At 48.6% G+C, this 17,345-nt stretch overlaps 1 protein-coding gene across 1 annotated transcript; it reads left to right on the top strand.

The window, feature by feature from the left end:
- The first annotated feature begins 918 nt into the window (after positions 1-918).
- On the top strand, positions 919-12,351 carry LOC117070209 (golgin subfamily A member 6-like protein 4). Its single transcript, XM_033189011.1, is given in 17 exon segments — positions 919-1,002; positions 2,677-2,796; positions 3,416-3,438; positions 3,440-3,473; positions 3,661-3,696; positions 3,698-3,748; positions 4,399-4,486; positions 4,874-5,539; positions 5,542-5,792; positions 6,058-6,135; positions 6,771-6,774; positions 7,783-7,857; positions 8,610-8,700; positions 8,954-9,062; positions 9,343-9,429; positions 9,525-9,681; positions 9,768-12,351. Coding segments are annotated over 17 exon segments (2,151 nt in total). The 3' UTR covers positions 9,965-12,351.
- The last annotated feature ends 4,994 nt before the right edge of the window (positions 12,352-17,345 follow it).

The following is a 17,345-nucleotide window of genomic DNA, read 5'->3' as shown; positions in this document are numbered from 1 at the left end:
CTGGGTTCAAGTAATTCTCCTGCCTCAGCCTCCCAAATAGCTGGGATTACAGGCACCCACCACCACACCTGGCTAGTTTTTGTATTTTTGGTAGAGACAGGGTTTCATCATGTTGGCCAGGTTGGTCTTGAACTCCTGACCTCAGACGATCCACCCACCTCGGCCTCCCAAAGTGATGGCATTACAGGCGTGAGCCACCGCACCCGGCCCAGAAGCTTTGTGTTTTTAAAGATATTAGACAGATTTCTCATTTAAAAGACAAAAAATCTTCATAATGTAGGAGAATAAGAGAAATGTTCTTCCAAAAAAGAAAAATCATTGTGATTATTTTGTCTTATTGGAATGTTGGTACTATAGTCTGCTTCATTAATCATCAAGCATGCTATGGATTTTCCATTTTTCTAAGATCTGTATCTCAGTTAAGGTGATACTGGTAATTCTTGTACTCCATTTGAAGATGAAACATATAGGCCAAAATCATAAACTTTGCATAGAAGTTGGATAATGAAGACCGCTCTGGAGGAAAACATAGATACACACACACAGACACACATATATATAAAGTATACACATGTATAGTTTTTTAAGTTTATTTTTTACAGTTTGAAAGCTTTTAAAGCAAAAGCCAGCCCCTCCCCTCTCCGAGTGGGTGGCCCCTCCACTCTCTCTGAGTGGGCGGGAACAGCAGCTGTATGGGCAGCTTTCCTTGTGATAGCACAGGTCCTACTGGACACCCTGCTACCTGGCCACACCTCCTTTCCCTTTCATCTTTCTCACTGACCAATGGGCTTGGAGCATTAAGGCCACGCCCCTCTTCTGAGTTCTAGTGGGGCCCTGGTTACGCCTCCTCTGGCTCAGTTGCACAGCGGCCTGGTAGGTGACTGGAGGCATTCAGCCCTGCTCACTAGGATTTCGCTGATGTGACCCCAACCCCGCCTCCCTCCGCACCCCATGATGTCAGAAAAAACACGACAGGGAAAATTCACCGCAGCCAAGAAAAAGGTAAAACGCACCAGGTCATAGCCCCCAACCCAGCCACAGATCCCCTCCGACGATAAGACCATTGCCAGAGTCCAAACTACTCCTGGGGCATACCGAACTGGGCCCCCCAACACCAGCGACTCTGGGCTCCCCCTACCAAATTCTTGTCAGTCAGCCCCACCCCTTCAGCAAGCAGCCCAGTCCCTCCCTTGCCAATCTTTACCCCAGAGTGACTTTGGGCGGGCGGCTTCTGGGGCTCCCCGCTCCATACTCAGCCCTCACCTCCTGCCGCCCCAAGCCTGACCTCCCTGGACTCTTTGGGCTTGCGTCTCCCAGGACCTGGGTCCCCCAGCCCCAGGCCCCACCCTCGCCAGTCGTCCCTGGGTGACTTCAGGCTGGTGACTCCCAGGGCTCCCTACTGCACTCTGCCCTCCCCTCCTGTTGTCCCAAGCTCGACCTCCCTGTGCTCCTTAGGCTGGCGTCTCCAAGGACCTGGGTCTGAACCCTGTGTTTCCCTCCCCCATCATGGAGTGGCGACACGGGCATTGCACTGATATGATCCCCTCCCCTGGGAGGAGTGGAATGTGGTGATGTCACAGTCCCCCTAGGAACTGTCATTACTGCTGCAAGACCAGCCTTTCATCTTACAACCCAATTCCCTAAGTTTTCTCACCCCATTTCCTGTTCCTCTGGTCATAGCACAAATTTCCAGTTGGAAGGGGAATGGGCACTATGGGACCCAGGAGGAAGAGGTTTCAGACTGCCTTACTCCCTTAACATAGATATTGACAGTGGGAAAAGCCTGCACTTCCCCTGTGTGCTCAAAACGTTGACAGTATCTCTGGGTGGCCATGGGAGAACGGGTTTGGTTTGGTTTTCTCCCAGGCTTCTACTTTGCAGAGAGACTTTACCATTCTTTTCTGAGTTCTCCACAGTTGTGGGACCAGACCACCCTTCAGTCAGTGGTCTCTGAAGTGAGATTAGCTCATCTTCAGTAGAGTAGATCTTGGGAAACTAAACTGGACAGCTTGAATCTTGCTCGTATCATCTCAACCCTGGGGTACTTTGAGTGCCACAGGATGAATGTGGGACACCTTTCTGAAGCATCATTTTCCCTTGATTCTCTTCAGATAAAACATTAATGTCCTTAGGGATGACAGTCACATAGGTTTCGAAGTATATACCAGACTTCTCTCTGAAATCAGGCTTGGGTTGTCCTCTTTCTGGAAAATTCCCAGATTTAACAAAAAAGCTGCCTTCTGCCATGAGGACACGTTGATATGAAAGTGTGAGAGGTACTGGTGTACTTCTTCACACTAACAGACGTGTGAGGATGTATGACTCTAAACCACACGACATACAGTTCCTGCCTGCTTCATGTTTACTGTTCTAACTCCGCCCCTGGTTTTGGTCCCTGGCAGCTGCTGATTTTTGGCAAAACCCCAGAGCTTGGAGTCAGAAGACTGAGTTTAAGTTCCAGTATTGCCTTTTTCTTTCTTTCTCTTTCTTTCTTTCTTTCTTTCTAGCCATGCTATCAATCCCTCTCAGTCACTAAAGGATTGTGACAACACCTTGTACAGTTGGTGGTGGCATTAAATCAGATGGTGTATAAGAGTATTTTGTCAAAACTGTGAAGGAGGATGTGGCTGTAGGGCTGATAGTTCTCATGAGTGTTACTGCTCTTCTTTCCCACAGTTAAAAGAATATTGGCAGAGGAAGAGCCCTGGCATTCCAGCAGGAGCTAACAGGAAAAAGAAAATCAATGGCAGTAGCCCTGACACAGCCACTTCTGGTGGTTACCGCTCACCTGAGGATGTGAGTCTTGGCTGGTCAGGCTCCTGGGGACAGGGGACCCAAGGGGCAGTAGAGGATAATTGTTAAGTTTGTGGATGGACTGTTGGGTACTGGTTAAGGATTCTGGGTTTGAATCCTGCCTCTCCGTCTGCTAATGATTGATTAGGGATTGATTAAGATGATTTAGGGCAAGTTGCTTGAGGTCTTTGGGTCTCTCTTTTCACATCTGTATAATAGGGGTGGGATTTTTTTACTTCCATTTGTGAAGTTTAAATGAGATTTGTTATTGTTGCTTTTATGAGAATCCTTAGTACATGGCCTGCTGTAAACACCCAGGACACCCACGAAATGGTCGTTGCACTTTGATTTTCCTCATTCCCAGTCTCAAGGGGAAGCCAGGCCAATGAGAAGAGTCACTTGCCATCAGGCTGTCCCTTTAGGAGTCACTGAAAGGGCCCCAGGGTGGGATGGTGGGGTGATAAAAACCATGAGAGAAGTTGGCACAAAGGAGTTATGGGACAACTGGTCCAAGATAGGCAGAAAAGAAATGTTTGTCAGTTGATGGGGAAGAAAGGAAGTCAGAGGGCTTAGACATTGATGGGGGACAGAACATCTCCATGTGCACTCTCATCTCTTGTAGTCAGCAACAGGTGTCTACAGGGAGGACCCTGTCATCTACTACCCTGAAAGATCTGCAGGTAAGAGGCCCTGGGCCGAGGTTCAGTGACCCTGCAGGCCACTCTCCAATCTCCTCCCACAGCAGGGGCTGGTTGCCCCTCTGCCAGCTGAGACAGCCCACACACACCCCTCCCCAGCCCTAATGAGTGTTCTCTCTACCCCTCCCCGAAATCCTACTCCAACTCCTCCTCTCCGCATGCACTTCAGAGCCAGTACCAAGAACTAGCAGGAGCCCCGGACTCAAAGCTCCGTAATAATCAGTCAACTCAGTGAAAACATCCATTCACTGGGAAGAGTCCAGTGGCGTCCTCTGATTCCACGCTGCCAATCCTGTATTCATTTCCCATTGGAGCTCTGAGTCAAGGGGCTAGGGGCCCCTGGTACCAAGGGAAATTGGGGAGCTGGGGCACACAGGCCTCACCTGGATGGACCCCAGAGCACAGAACGTGCAGCATGGCTCTTCTGCACTGCCCTCTTTGCTGACTGTCTCTTCCCCAGACACCCCTGCTCGAGTCCTTGTCACACATGCCCTGCAGTTGTCACCTCTCAGGGAAGCACTAGCCTGACTGGTTGTCAGGAACCCATATTTCTGTCCTGACTCAGTCCCTGATTTGCTTTTTGAGTCAGGACAAGCCTTCTCTCCTCCTTGGGCTCGTGTTTCTGGAGGAGGTAGAGCGTATCAAAGGTCTCTGTTAGCTCTGAGAGTCTGAGACGTAAAGGCCCCTAGAATGGAAACCTCAGGGCCAAGGGCTCCTGTCTGTCCTTTTCTGTCTTATGTCTCTGCTGTGAAGAACCATACCTGGCCTGTAGGCGGTCAGTAGATGTTGAATGAACGCACCTTTCTAAATCACAAGCTGGCAGAATGGGAGGGCCTTTCTCAAACTCTGTCTCTAGAGGTTCACCAGCCCCTATCACCAGGGCCCTTTCGCCTTGTGCTTTGGGCAGGCTCACACATTGAAGGAGAAGAAGAAGCATGAGATACATCGGGTACAGAAGCTTGGGAGGAGCATCTTCAAACTCAAACACCAGAGGGGTAAGATGGGGCTGGCATGACCTGGGAGCAGGACCGGCATCAGAAGGCTGTCGGGGTGGCTTAGAATGCCCCAGGGAGGTGGGTGGATGGAAGGGCTTTGAGGCAGAGGGAGAGAGGTCTGTGCCAGGAGACTGCAAGCCTTGTCATCTGCTTGAGACTTGGTGTCCCCATCAGCAAAGAAGGAGGAGTGCCCGTTGTCAGCCACCCACAGTGTTCTCCATCTCAAAGTGGTTTGGAAGACTGGCTACCATCTGGGTGCAAGGAATCATTAGCAGTGAGGCCAAGTTTAGGAAGCCTGAGAGGAGGAGCTCTGCAGCAATGGGAGGATTTTTTTTTTTTTTTTTTTTTGAGACTCCAGAGGCCCTTATTGTCTGCTTCCTTTCTCAGCTGAGCCCCAGGCCCCAGATCCCTCAGCAGGGCCCTCTGAGGTGGAGCAGCTACAAGATGAGACCAAACACCTAAGGAAGGATCTGGAGAGTCTGGGAAGACACCTCCAGGCCGAGGTGGAAAACAATCAGATGTTGAATCTCCTGAACAGGAGACAGGAGGAAAGGCTGCAGGAGCAGGAGGAGAAGATACGTGAGCAGAAGGAGAGGCTACGTGAGCAGAAGGAGAGAATACGTGAGCAGGAGGAGAGGATATCTGGGCAGAAGGAGAGGATACATGAGCAGGATGAGAGGCTATGGGAGCAGGAGTGGCTGCCAGAGCAGGAGAGGCTGCTGGAGGTGAAGAAGCTGTTGGAACAGGAAAGACAGGAGGAGGAGGAGGAGGAGGAGAAGCTGGTAGAGCATGAGAGGCTGCTGAACCAGGTAGAGAAGTTGCTGGAAGAGGAGAGGCTGTGGGAGCAGGATGAGAGGCTGCGGGAGGAGGAGAGGCTGCCAGAGCAGGAGAGGCTGTTGGAGCAGGTGGAGAAGCTATTGGAACAGGAGAGGTGGCAGGAGGAACAGGAGAGGCTGCTGGACCAGGGGAGGCTGCTGGACCAGGTGGAGGAACTGTTGGAACAGAAGTTGTGGGAGCAGGATGAGAGACTGCGGGAGCAGGAGAGGCTGCTGGAGCAGTGGAGAAGCTTTTGGAACGGGAGAGGCGACAGGAGGAGCAGAAGAGGCTGCTGGAGGAGGAGCAGCTGCTGGACCAAGTGGAGAAGCTGCTGGAACAGGAGAGGCTGTGGGAGCAGGATCAGAGGCTGTGGGAGCAGGAGACACTGCAGGAGCTGGAGAGGCTGCGGGAGCTGGAGAGGATGCTGGAGCTGGGGTGGGAAGCCCTCTACGAGCAGCAGACTGAGCCACACAGCAGCTTCGAGGAGCTGGTGGGTTGCCCCACCTTGGGAGCCTGCCCTCTTCCCTAGCCCTCCAGGCCTGTTTCCCCACCTGTAAAATGGGGCATTGTAGCCCTCACATGAAATGGTATTTCTAAAGGCACCTGTGAGCCACAGCCCTGCTCTGATGGCTGTGGGAGAGAGGGGATGATTTCTCTAACCTGCCTCCACCATTCCCAGTGCTATGGGAGGCAGACACCAAGTTCTGGGGTCTCCAGCTACAGTGGGTGGCCACTGATTGCTCCTCTCTGTCCAGAACAACGAGAACAAGAGCACACTGCAGTTGGAGCAGCAAGTAAAGGAGCTCAAGAAGCTGGGCGAGCTGAAAGACAGGGTAACCTCTGACCCATCCAAGAAGGGCTGGGAGATGGGCACCAGCATCTGGGGAGGGGAGGTGCCAGGCCAGAGGCAGCTGCAGCCTGGGGGCAGGTGACCCCAGCAATCTCCAGAGCAGTTCTATGACTGTTTCTTGCTTCCTGCCCTCTGAGTTTTAGAGGTGGGGAGCCCTGGGCTCCCGCCAGGTCTGGACATCATTATCCCAGCTAGAGGCATGGAGCCCTCGAGTCACAGGAAGAGACAGTGGTATAAGAGGTTGGCCGGGTGCGGTGGCTCAAGCCTGTAATCCCAGCACTTTGGGAGGCCGAGATGGGCGGATCACGAGGTCAGGAGATCGAGACCATCCTGGCTAACACAGTGAAACCCCGTCTCTACTAAAAAATACAAATAACTAGCCAGGCGAGGTGGCAGGTGCCTGTAGTCCCAGCTACTGGGGAAGCTGAGGCAGGAGAATGGCATAAACCCGGGAGGCAGAGTTTGCAGTGAGCTGAGATCCAGCCACTGCACTCCAGCCTGGGCAACAGAGTGAGACTCTGCCTCAAAAAAAAAAAAAAAAAAAAAAAAAAGGCTCCTTATGTCGGGTGAGGTGGCTCATGCCTGTAATCCCAGCACTTTGGGAAGCTGAGGCAGGAGAAAGGTCAGGAGTTTGAGCCCAGCCTGGCCAACATGGCAAAACCTCATCTCTACTACAATTTCAAAAATAATAATAATAATTAGCCAGGCCTGGTGGTGCATGCCTGTCATCCCAGCTACTCAGGAGGCTGAGACATGAGAATCATTTGAGCCCAGGAGGTGGAGTTTGCAGTGAGCTGAGATTGCACCACTGCACTCTAGCCTGGGACACAGTGACACTGTCTCAAAACAAAACCAAACGGATAAACCAAAAGGCTCCTTAGATTCAAACTGGATTCCGGCCTCAGTTCCACTGGTTATCATTCAACTACCTTGCATCTCTACATCTGTGTTTCTTTAACTTCAAAAGGAAGTTAGCATTTTCCTTGCAGAGGTGCTCAGGATTAAATGAGATAACACATGGAGACAGTAGGCATGTAGCACACTTAGCAGATGGTGGTTGGCTCTCCTTGCTATTCCACCAGTCTGTGGCCTACAGTTTAAATGGTGGGGAAAAGGATGTGAGATTTGAGGCTGAGGAAGGATGCATGGGGTTCTAGGCAGGAAGGCAGTCTCTTAGGCCTGGAGCAAGGGACTAGGGGCCTGGGGGAGGCCACAGAGCCCCAGTGCCCTTGCTACCCTATTAATGGGCCAGGAATCTGGAAGCCAGCTACCAAATTCCCTCATGCCCAGGGTCTTCCTGCAGGTGAAGCTGAAGAGCCAAGAGGCTCAGAGTCTGCAGCAGCAGGGAGACCAGTACCTGTGTCACCTGCAGCAGTATGTGGTCGCTTAGTAGCAGGTGGCCACTTATCAGCAGCTGACCTCTGAGAAGGAGGTGCTGAACAGGCAGTTACTGCTGCAGACCCAGCTCATGGACCAGCTGCAGCAGCAGGAAGCTCAGGGCAAAGCAGTGGCTAAGATGGCCCGCCAAAAGTTGCAGGAGACCCAGGGGAGGGAGTTGCTGAGGACAGGGCCCCGAGAGGGACAACCTGGCAACCTCTGTGCCTTCTCACCCTCTTTCCTGGCCTCTTAGGAGCACCTGGGAGCTACGAGCCAGCAGAAACAGGAGCTAAAGCCCAGTTGAGCCTCATGGCTCTCCCTGGGGAAGGTACGGGAGACCACTCGGAGGAAGAGGCGAGAGTCCCGGGAGGAAAGGGGGACTGTTAGCAGCATAGGATTGAGGAGTTGGAAGAGACCTTTAAGACAGCTGGTCGTCATGCCGTCCTGGTGTCCGCACTAAGTTCCGTATCAATATGGTGACCTCCTGGGAGCAGGAGGCCATCAGGTTGCCTAAGGACAGGAGAACTGGCCCAGGTCAGAAAGGGACCAGGTCAGGACTCCCGCACCAATCGGTAGTGGGACTGTGCCTCGACAATATGGTAAGATCTTGGTTCTTCTTTTTTTTTTTTTTTTTTTTTTTTTTTTTGAGACAGAGTCTCGCTCTGTCGCCCAGCCTGGAGTGCAGTGGCCGATCTCAGCTCACTGCAAGCTCCGCCTCTCGGGTTTACGCCATTCTTTTGCCTCAGCCTCCCGAGTAGCTGGGACTACAGGCGCTCGCCACCTCGCCTGGCTAGTTTTTTGTATTTTTTAGTAGAGACGGGGTTTCACCAGGTTAGCCAGGATGGTCTTGATCTCCTGACCTCATGATCCGCCTGTCTCGGCCTCCCAAAGTGCTGAGATTACAGGCTTGAGCCACCGCGCCCGGCCAGATCTTGGTTCTTAAAAGTGAAAATAAAGAACAGCTCATTCCCCTCTGGGAATGGGCTGATTCAGGGTTACACATGAGGGTGGGGGCAGAGGTGGGCCCCCAGTACTTCCCTTGTTGGGTTGTCTGAGGACCCCTCTGGCCACCCCCTAGAGGATATGGAGGAGGACATCTGGACAGTGAGGAGGAGGAGGCACCTCGGCCCATGCTGGACATCCCAGGGGACCTGGAGAGCCTGGAGGCCAGGTGAGCCTGACTTTCCCTGCCCCTACTTTGCCACCTTCCTCGGTAATCCCTCCCAGATCCCCTTATGTTCTTGGTTTCCCCACCTTCTGATTTCTGTGGACTTTCACTCCTTCCGGGAGCCAGCGGTCAAACACCATTTCACCTGTGACCAACAGGTGCACACTCTGAGCCCCAAGGGAAGGGGCTGTGTTCCACCTCCCTTTCCCGGTTGTTCTATGTGTGTCCCTACAAGAATACTCACCTCTTGCTTCAGGTGGCATTTTTCAATGATGCTGGAGCCAGTGCCCAGGAAGAGCAAAGGGTGTGCTGCCAGCCCCTGGCTCACCCAGTGGCTTCATCCCAGAGGACCCCAGGGACTGGGGGTAAGTCTGTGTGTGGGGAGACCCACCGAGCCCTGCACGGGCCCATGAACGGTGGGGGCTGGGCAAGGCAGGTGGTTCCTGAGATGTGACCACATTATTTTGGCTCCAGAGTGACTTTATGGAGGACAAAGTGGACCTGAAGGAGCTGGTGGAGTACTAGAGCTTAGATTCATCCACCTCTCAGGACAGACACCATAAGTGAGCGGGAGGCCAGGGTACGGCAGGGGGAGCTGCTGGGCCATCAGAGGGACCCCAGCCTCTGAGCTGTGTCTCCCCACAGGAAAGTACATCAGCCAGGGGGCAGTGCCAAAGTGTGGCACTGGGAGAGGAGGTCATCAGCAGGCTGGCCCAGGACCAAGAGATGCAAGTAGGGTGTGCAACATCTCTGTGGGGGTGGGAGTGGAGATGGGGGTGAACTTGGGCACCAGCACTAGCATGGCAGCTAAGCACCCCTCCCTACGGGTGAACCTTCTGGAGCTGCAGGGAGAGGTGTTGTGGCGTGTGGGAGACCACAATGAGGGGCAAGACAAATTCCTGGCCACTGCCCAGAACCCTGCTGATGAGCTCGCTCTAGGAGCCCCAAACCGCCAGGAGCCTGGGTGTGCTGACAAGCAGGGTGGTGAGTAGAGCGCTCAGGCGGGGTGGGCAGGCAGGAGCAGGGGAGGCTCGCACTGATCTCAGATCCCCTCCTCCCTCTGTCTGAAGATCTTCGTGAGGTGAGCCTCACTGGCAGCGTGGAGCCTGCACCAGGAGAGGCCAGAGAGGGTTCTCCCCATGACAACCCCACTGCACAGCAGATCGTGCATCTGCTTCCTCTAACGCAGGACTCCCCAGGAGCACGGAGGCTTGGGCAGCAACCCCTGCATGCCATTCTTTCCAGGCTGCCAAGAACAGGGAGATAAACCATCACCATCATCTAAAAGCTGGTCAAGAAAAATAAAAAGAAAAGAACTTAAGGGGTTAATCTCCTACACAATTCATTTACTTCATTTGAATGTTAGAGCCACTCATGTTTATTTGTGTTTTTCTAATTTATAGTTTAAATTTATTTGTAAAAAGTTAAAGGAAAGTGGGTCTTTCCCTCATGTTCACTCTGACATCCCTTAGCATCCTTTTTTTATGTGATAACTGTAGGTCATTAGCATGCATATCGAGTTTGCCCTTAGGTGGTGGGAGTTCAAACACACAAAGACCCACTATTTGCACAAAATTGTTCTTGCTGGTTTGGAATAGGCTGCCATGTTTTTTTAATGTTATTGCAGCATGTATATTATGAAATTCAGATAAAATGTGCTTATGTTCTGCTACTATGTTTGATCGACTCCTAATCACAGTGAGCTCTTCATTAGTTCAATATGTGGTTTGCCCTCAAGTGCGCTGTTTATTAGTTTGTAATGTGCCACTGTGAGTACTGACATTTACAGTTGTTTAAAGATGGAGCAGTGGAAACAGCCTTTCCCCCTTTTTCTGTGTATTGGGGATGGGCGTAATAACAGTTTGGGGAGCTTTTTAAATCTCCCAAAAGAGGAAAGTGGCCTGCTCTGGCAGGTGTGTGCAGGATAGAATACGTTTCATTTGTTCTGGTACCAAGAATGAGCGTGGTACTATGGTAGTTCTCTTAGGATTTGTATGTGCTCTGGGCTCATGAAGATATTACATCATGAGCTGGGGCAGTTGCATTCTTTTTTGATGGCCTAAAAAGGGGTTATTTCTGGGGAATGAAAGGCTCCCATCATTGACTGTGGATGTGGAAAACCTTTCCTAGCTTAGAGCATTTGTACCTATAATACATTTTAAAGTCAGAGTTCATGTTCCCTGTTTTAATCACATGACTACATGTCCCAGTACACAAAAGGGCCCTGGTTGGCATTCTTCTCAATGTATTTAGTAAAGGTAAGAAATCCTTTGAGAGTTTAGATGTCCCTGAAACAAGCATATAGGCTCTAGTCAAGAATGAATTCGAGTGAAGGAAAGCCGTGTGACATCTGGCATTCCTCTCTGTTCATGGAGCTTCTTTGAGGCTAGAAGATTGATTTTACCATCTAAAACTCTCTGATTAATACCTAGTCTTCAACCACATTGGCTACTTTGACATAGGAATTTACTTCTTTTCCTTGAATGGAAAACACTTTAAAAATAATAACAAACGTTATTATAAATGAATATATGCAAGAGTACTTAGTTGAAACAAAAAGGAGTTTTAGTAGACAGTATTATACTACATTTGAAAATCAAGGAGTTTATGCGACTTAAAATGTTTACAAAGTGCAGTGCAATCTACTGTTTGTGAGTGTCAAAGTGTTATAAGGAAAGTGTCTATACAATCACAGAGTCATATTTCCCCACAGAGTTCTTTACAAAGAGTGAAATATGTTTTTATACCTTTCAGTTTCAGTTAGAGGCATACTTTGTGCAATATTTATGTGAATGTGCCTATACATTATGAATTATTTCAGTCATATGTTGCCTAAATCATAACTTGATGATGCTTGGGAAAGAATCAACAGTTAAAACCTCATGAAGTTCTGATGTCTGTGTTCCAAAATACATCACAGTCACATTATTAAGATGTAGGGAGAAAGGTATGTGCACTCCCTGGGGTGGGCATTTCTGATTACCTCCATCTGGCATCCTCATGTTACTTTTATAAATATGACTTTAATAGGAAAGCAATATAATTTTAAAGATAAAGTAACAGATTTGCCTGAATTCACAGAAAAAAAGTGCAAATATTGGGTCCTCGTGACTTCAACCGGCTCTTCCAAATTGTATGAATTTATTAATGTATTAGATAAACCCAGTTTCAGAATTATAAAGAAAAAATGTTAGACCACATAATGTGGCTAATTAACAGTGGTACGATTTCTAGCCCAAGCGTTTAAAATGGACTTAAAGTCCTGTTCTTGCTTTTTCTTTCTGAACTTGCCGCTTTTGCATTATTTGAGTTCAGTTTAAAGGCAGTGACTTTAAGTCCATTTTAAACTCTCAGGCTAGAAATCGTACCACTGTTAATTAGCCACATTATTTGGTCTAACATTTTTTCTTTACAATTCTGAAACTGGGTTTATCTAACACATTGATAAATTATTTCAAAGGTATTTTTATAGTTCAAATCACTTCACTTTTACCCTGACACATATAAATGACTAGGAATGACCTTCAGATCGCGTTTAGCATCTGTAACCAATCTGACAATAATGCGTTCATCAGGTACCTATGGATTAAATCACATACTGGCATATTTAAGCTGAATGTCAGTCTGGAAATAAATTTACCATATTAACTGAAATACCACTGTTTGTGTAGGTATTTTTGTCATATATTTAAGAAATAGCTAACAAGGATAGAAATCATATTACAATAACTTAAGTCTTTCTTCAAAGTGTGTGCAGTCCTTTGCAATACCTCATTCAGCCAAGTATTTGTTCTCTTTCTCATTCAGTGTAAGGCAGCCTTTTTTTTTTTTTTTTTTTTTTTTTGAGACGGAGTCTCCCTCTGTCGCCGGGGCTGGAGTGCAGTGGCCGGATCTCAGCTCACTGCAAGCTCTGCCTCCCGGGTTCCCGCCATTCTCCTGCCTCAGCCTCCGGAGTAGCTGGGACTACAGGCGCCCACCACCTCGCCCGGCTAGTTATTTGTATTTTTTAGTAGAGACGGGGTTTCACCATGTTAGCCAGGATGGTCTGGATCTCCTGACCTCGTGATCCGGCCGTCTCGGCCTCCCAAAGTGCTGGGATTACAGGCTTGAGCCACCGCGCCCGGCCGCTAAGGCAGCTTTCAATTTGCTTAGCAGGCAACATTAGAAGGTTAGAGTTCAGCAGAAACATAGAATTTTAAAATGTGAGTTCAACTGAATAAATTTGAATTTTTGTAGAAGGTAAAGAATCAAAATACTTGTATATTTAAAGATTGAAGCATATGATAATCATTTTGAAGTATTTGATTAAAACTAATAAGTTTTCCAGAAATTAAAAAAACCAATATATATATATATATTTTGATACGGAGTCTCGCTCTGTGGCTCAGGCTGGAGTGCAGTGGCGCAATCTAGGCTCACTACAAGCCCCGCCTCCCAGGTTCCCACCATTCTCCTGCCTCAGCCTCCCGAGTAGCTGGGACTACAGGCGCCTGCCACCACGCCAGGTTAATTTTTTGTATGTTTAGTAGAGATGGAGTTTCACCGGGTTAGCCAGGATGGTCTCAATCTCCTGACCTCGTGATCCTCCCGCCTCAGCCTCCCAAAGTGCTGGGATTACAGGCGTGAGCCACCGCGCCCAGCAAAAAAAAAAATTTTAAAACTAAAGCTGATTTCTAGAAAATATGAAAATGTAAATCAGCCCTATCCAGAATATAGTTTCTGTAAAATTTAGTCATTTTACAATAGTATAACTATTAAAAAATGTAACTGCTATTTTAATGTTTTGAAATAAATTAAAACATTTTACAATATGAATACTGTAGCTTAAAAGAAAGAAACTGGAGAAGGAAAAGTAGAGAAAGAAATGCCAATTCCAGTCCAAAACTTTATTTGCCAAGTTTTCTTATAATGACTTTTACCAATTTATGAATTATTGTAAACAGAATCTATAATGGAAATACTGAAAGACTTTTGCCTAAAGTGGCATTATTGAATACTGCTATGATGCTACTGTAATGTAATAAATTATTGTTACAAAGTGCTGTTTTTGCCTTAATTTTTATCTTGTGTGTCTTGAAAACTAGTATTAAAGGTATTGAGATTGTGCAAATGCTGGGCACACTCGGCATTAAATAATGTTTTTATTTTTACAAAATTGTAATATGACCATGCAAGTATTTAATTAATTAATTAATTTTGAGACGGAATCTCACTCTGTTGCCCAGGCCAGAGCACAGTGGCGCGATCTTGGCTCACTGCAACCTCCACCTCCCAAGTAGCTCGGACTACAGATACATGCCACCATGCCCAGCTAATTTTTGTATTTTTAGTAGAGATGGGGTTTCACTCTGTTGGCCAGGCTGGTCTCGAACTCCTGACCTCATGACCTGCCCACCTCAGCCTCCCAAAGTGCTGGGATTGCAGGCATGAGCCACCATGCCTGGCTGCAAGTGTTTATCAAAAGAATACAAACTGAAAAAATAGTTACGGGATTTTAAAAAGTTAGGAGATTAAAAAGAGTTATGGGATTTAAAAAGTTATGAGATTAAAAAGTTATGGATAAAGTTATGTTATGGGATAAAAAAGTTATGGGATAAAAAATGTTATGGTCAGTGGCTCACGCCTTGTAATCTCAGCACTTTGGGAGGCCAAGATGGGTGGATCACCTGAGGTAGGGAGTTTGAGACCAGTCTGACCAACATGGAGAAACCCCGTCTCTACTAAAAATACAAAATTAGCCGGGCGTGGTGGCAAATGCCTGTAATCCCAGCTACTCAGGAGGCTGAGGCAGGAGAATCGCTTGAACCCGGGAGGTGGAGGTTGCGGTGAGCTGAGATTGTGCCATTGCACTCCAGCCTGGGCAACAAGAGTGAAACTCCATCTCAAAAGAAAAATTAAAAAGTTATGGAAAAAAGTTGTGGAAAAAATTCCAAAAAAAGGTTTATGAAAAAAGTTATGGGATAAAAATTAAATAAATAAATAAAAGCAGGCCACTGTGAGCAAAGCCTGGAGAAGTGTCTAATGGGGGAGACAGGTGCAGATGAGTTGAAGATCACCGTCATCCAAAAGCAGGGAACTAGGCCTGGGGCTGTATCTCACGCCTGTAATCCCAGCACTTTGGGAAGCTGAGGTGGCGGATCACCTGAGATCAGGAGTTGGAGACCAGCCTGGCCAATATGGTGAAACTCTGTCTCTACTAAAAATACAAAAAATTAGCCAGGCATGGTGGCGGGCGCCTGTAATCCCAGCTACTCAGGAGACTGAGGCAGGAAAATCGCTTGAACCCAGAAGGCGGAGGTTGCAGAGGGCCCAGATGGCACCACTGCACTCCAGTCTGGGTGACACAGAAAGACTCCATCTCAAAAAAAAAAAAAAAAGCCTTAATTAAAAAAAAAAAAGCAGGACCCTGTCAGCAAAGCTTGGAGAAGTGGGGCCAGAGGCTCCATCCCCACCATGTCCCCATCACCCCTTCCCAGTCACTCCTTTACCATTTGAGTAGCAAGACAAGACCCCTGTCTAACGGGGAGAGACAAACAGACCCTTTGCCACCTTGGCCAGGGCTGAGTCCTTAAATTTCTGGATGATGATGATTGTGATTTAAGAGGCAGAGGCTGATGGAGTTGGTTTGTTTAGAGGAGGCCTAATGGCCTCCTTACTCTCACCAAAGCAATTTTTCCCTCAGCGAAGCTCGCGTCTTCTTACTCGGAGAGGCAGGTGAGGCGGGACAGTGGGACTAACTGTAGACCAGGCGAGGGCACGGACTGCTGGGGGTGGCCCCCCTTCCCCATGTACATATTGTTTCTGTGTAATGTTTTGTATATTCCGGGGAGTAGGGCTGCCCTGTATTGTAGGTAGTGGAGATTGGAGCTGGCACGGGGGAGTGGGGGATGGGAGCAGGGAAAGGTTCTAATAATTATTTGCAGCTGGGGAACTTATTTGATAGCATAGGACAGAGGAAGGGGGCGGGGTTGGGTTCGTGGCTTCCTGGCAATGCGACTCCTGTTTATTTTGCTTTTTATTTGGGAATAAATGGATTTAACCATACTGCTAGCCTGGCATGTTTCTGTTTCCCTCACTGGGTCCTGGAGTTTGTGCCACTGAATGAGGAGCCCCAGAGTGTCCGAGCATGTCCAGCTGGGTTGTTGGGGACCTCCCAGGCCTGTTACCTGTATGCTGCCTGGTGACGCCTGGGGGATTCCACAGCACCTATGGGGCACAGTCCAGCCCTGACGGCCAACAGGCTCAGAAGCCTCATCTAGCGGTGGCTGGGAAGGCAGGATGCCAGCACCCAAGGGCACTGACTTCCATGCACATGAGGTGTCTTCCTTTCGGCCCCCCTGCCTCCCTCGCCTGTCTGCACCTAGTGGCCTGTTCTGTCTGTCCTTCCAGAGTGCCCATTGCCGCTCAGGCTCCCTCCAGGCTGAGTTCATGGCCCTGCCCCTAGTGGCCAGAACCGGCTTCACAGGATGAGAGCTGCTAAGCTCCAGGGGCTTTCCAGGAAAAGTGTCCCTTGGAAAGGATGTGGCTTTTTCACTGCTCCCAGTACCCTAGTAATGGCTTGGCCTTTCCCCTCCGTTCAGCTCCACAGACAACACAGTCAGGAGAGGACACATTCCCCGTCATCCAGAAATGGGCTTGCTTGTCAGCCAAGGGACAGCAGGACTGTCAGGCCACATGGCACCCCCATTCTTGGCGGGGGGTGGGAGGGATGGCAGGGCTGGTTGTCCACAGGCCAGGCATGACAGGGAGGCCCATTGGATGTGGCGCACTTTGGAGGGGGGATGTCGGGGGACAGATATGGGTCTCAGTAAAGAGATCTGCTCTTTTACAATTTCTGCACCAATTTGCCATACTTGGAGATGACACATAGCAGCTTATTTTTTACTTTTTCAAGAAAGGATGTCATGGAAAGAAATCGAGCTGCCTTTCTATGAATAGAACTCAATTGCCTTCCAGCCATAGGCTGCATGCTTTAAAACGTTTATCAGAAATAAGAAATGAGTTGAGCAGCACCATCCATAGCCTTACACTGAGCATTCCCACCATGACCTCTACCATGTACGAAGTGCCTTGGTTAATTATGAAACCCTTGAAAACGAGATGAAAAGTCCTATTCCCATGCAGACCAGCTGGGTTATGCAGAGACGCAGCCACCAGGACACAGCCCTAACCACAATGTGCCCTCTGGAAAACACGTGTCTCTGTTCACATGGAAATGACACAAGTCTAGTTCTTGTCCAAAAGTCATGCAGCCAAACAAAAATGTCTGCAAAACTGGGAAGAACTTTTTACCATGACTTTAATTTTGAGGGTGCTCTTTAGCAGAGGCTGTTGATGAAGGAAGAATTCTATCAACCAGAACCACTGAGCAGGAATGAATCTATAACTCCCTTTTTTAAGGCCAGAAAGGACCTTAAGTTCCTTCTATTTCCAGAGCAGGGAACTGAAGCCCAGAGATTACAAAAGATTTGGCCTCTTTAAAGGCTCCATCCAGCCCCTCCATGAAAAGGAAATGGGCCAACGTTGGCTTCAGTATTCTAAACTTTTGGAAAGTGGTAAAAATGAAGGCCATTGAACAAAAATACTAGGGTTTTTTTCCATCTTGTTCAGTGAGTGTCAACACACTACATGTTTTTCATAATGGTTAA

The sequence above is a fragment of the Trachypithecus francoisi genome, unplaced genomic scaffold (assembly GCF_009764315.1).
Source record: "Trachypithecus francoisi isolate TF-2019V2 unplaced genomic scaffold, Tfra_2.0 Lachesis_group3, whole genome shotgun sequence".
Classification (NCBI taxonomy): Eukaryota; Metazoa; Chordata; class Mammalia; order Primates; family Cercopithecidae; genus Trachypithecus; species Trachypithecus francoisi.
This window is presented reverse-complemented; position numbering and strand designations above follow the sequence as displayed.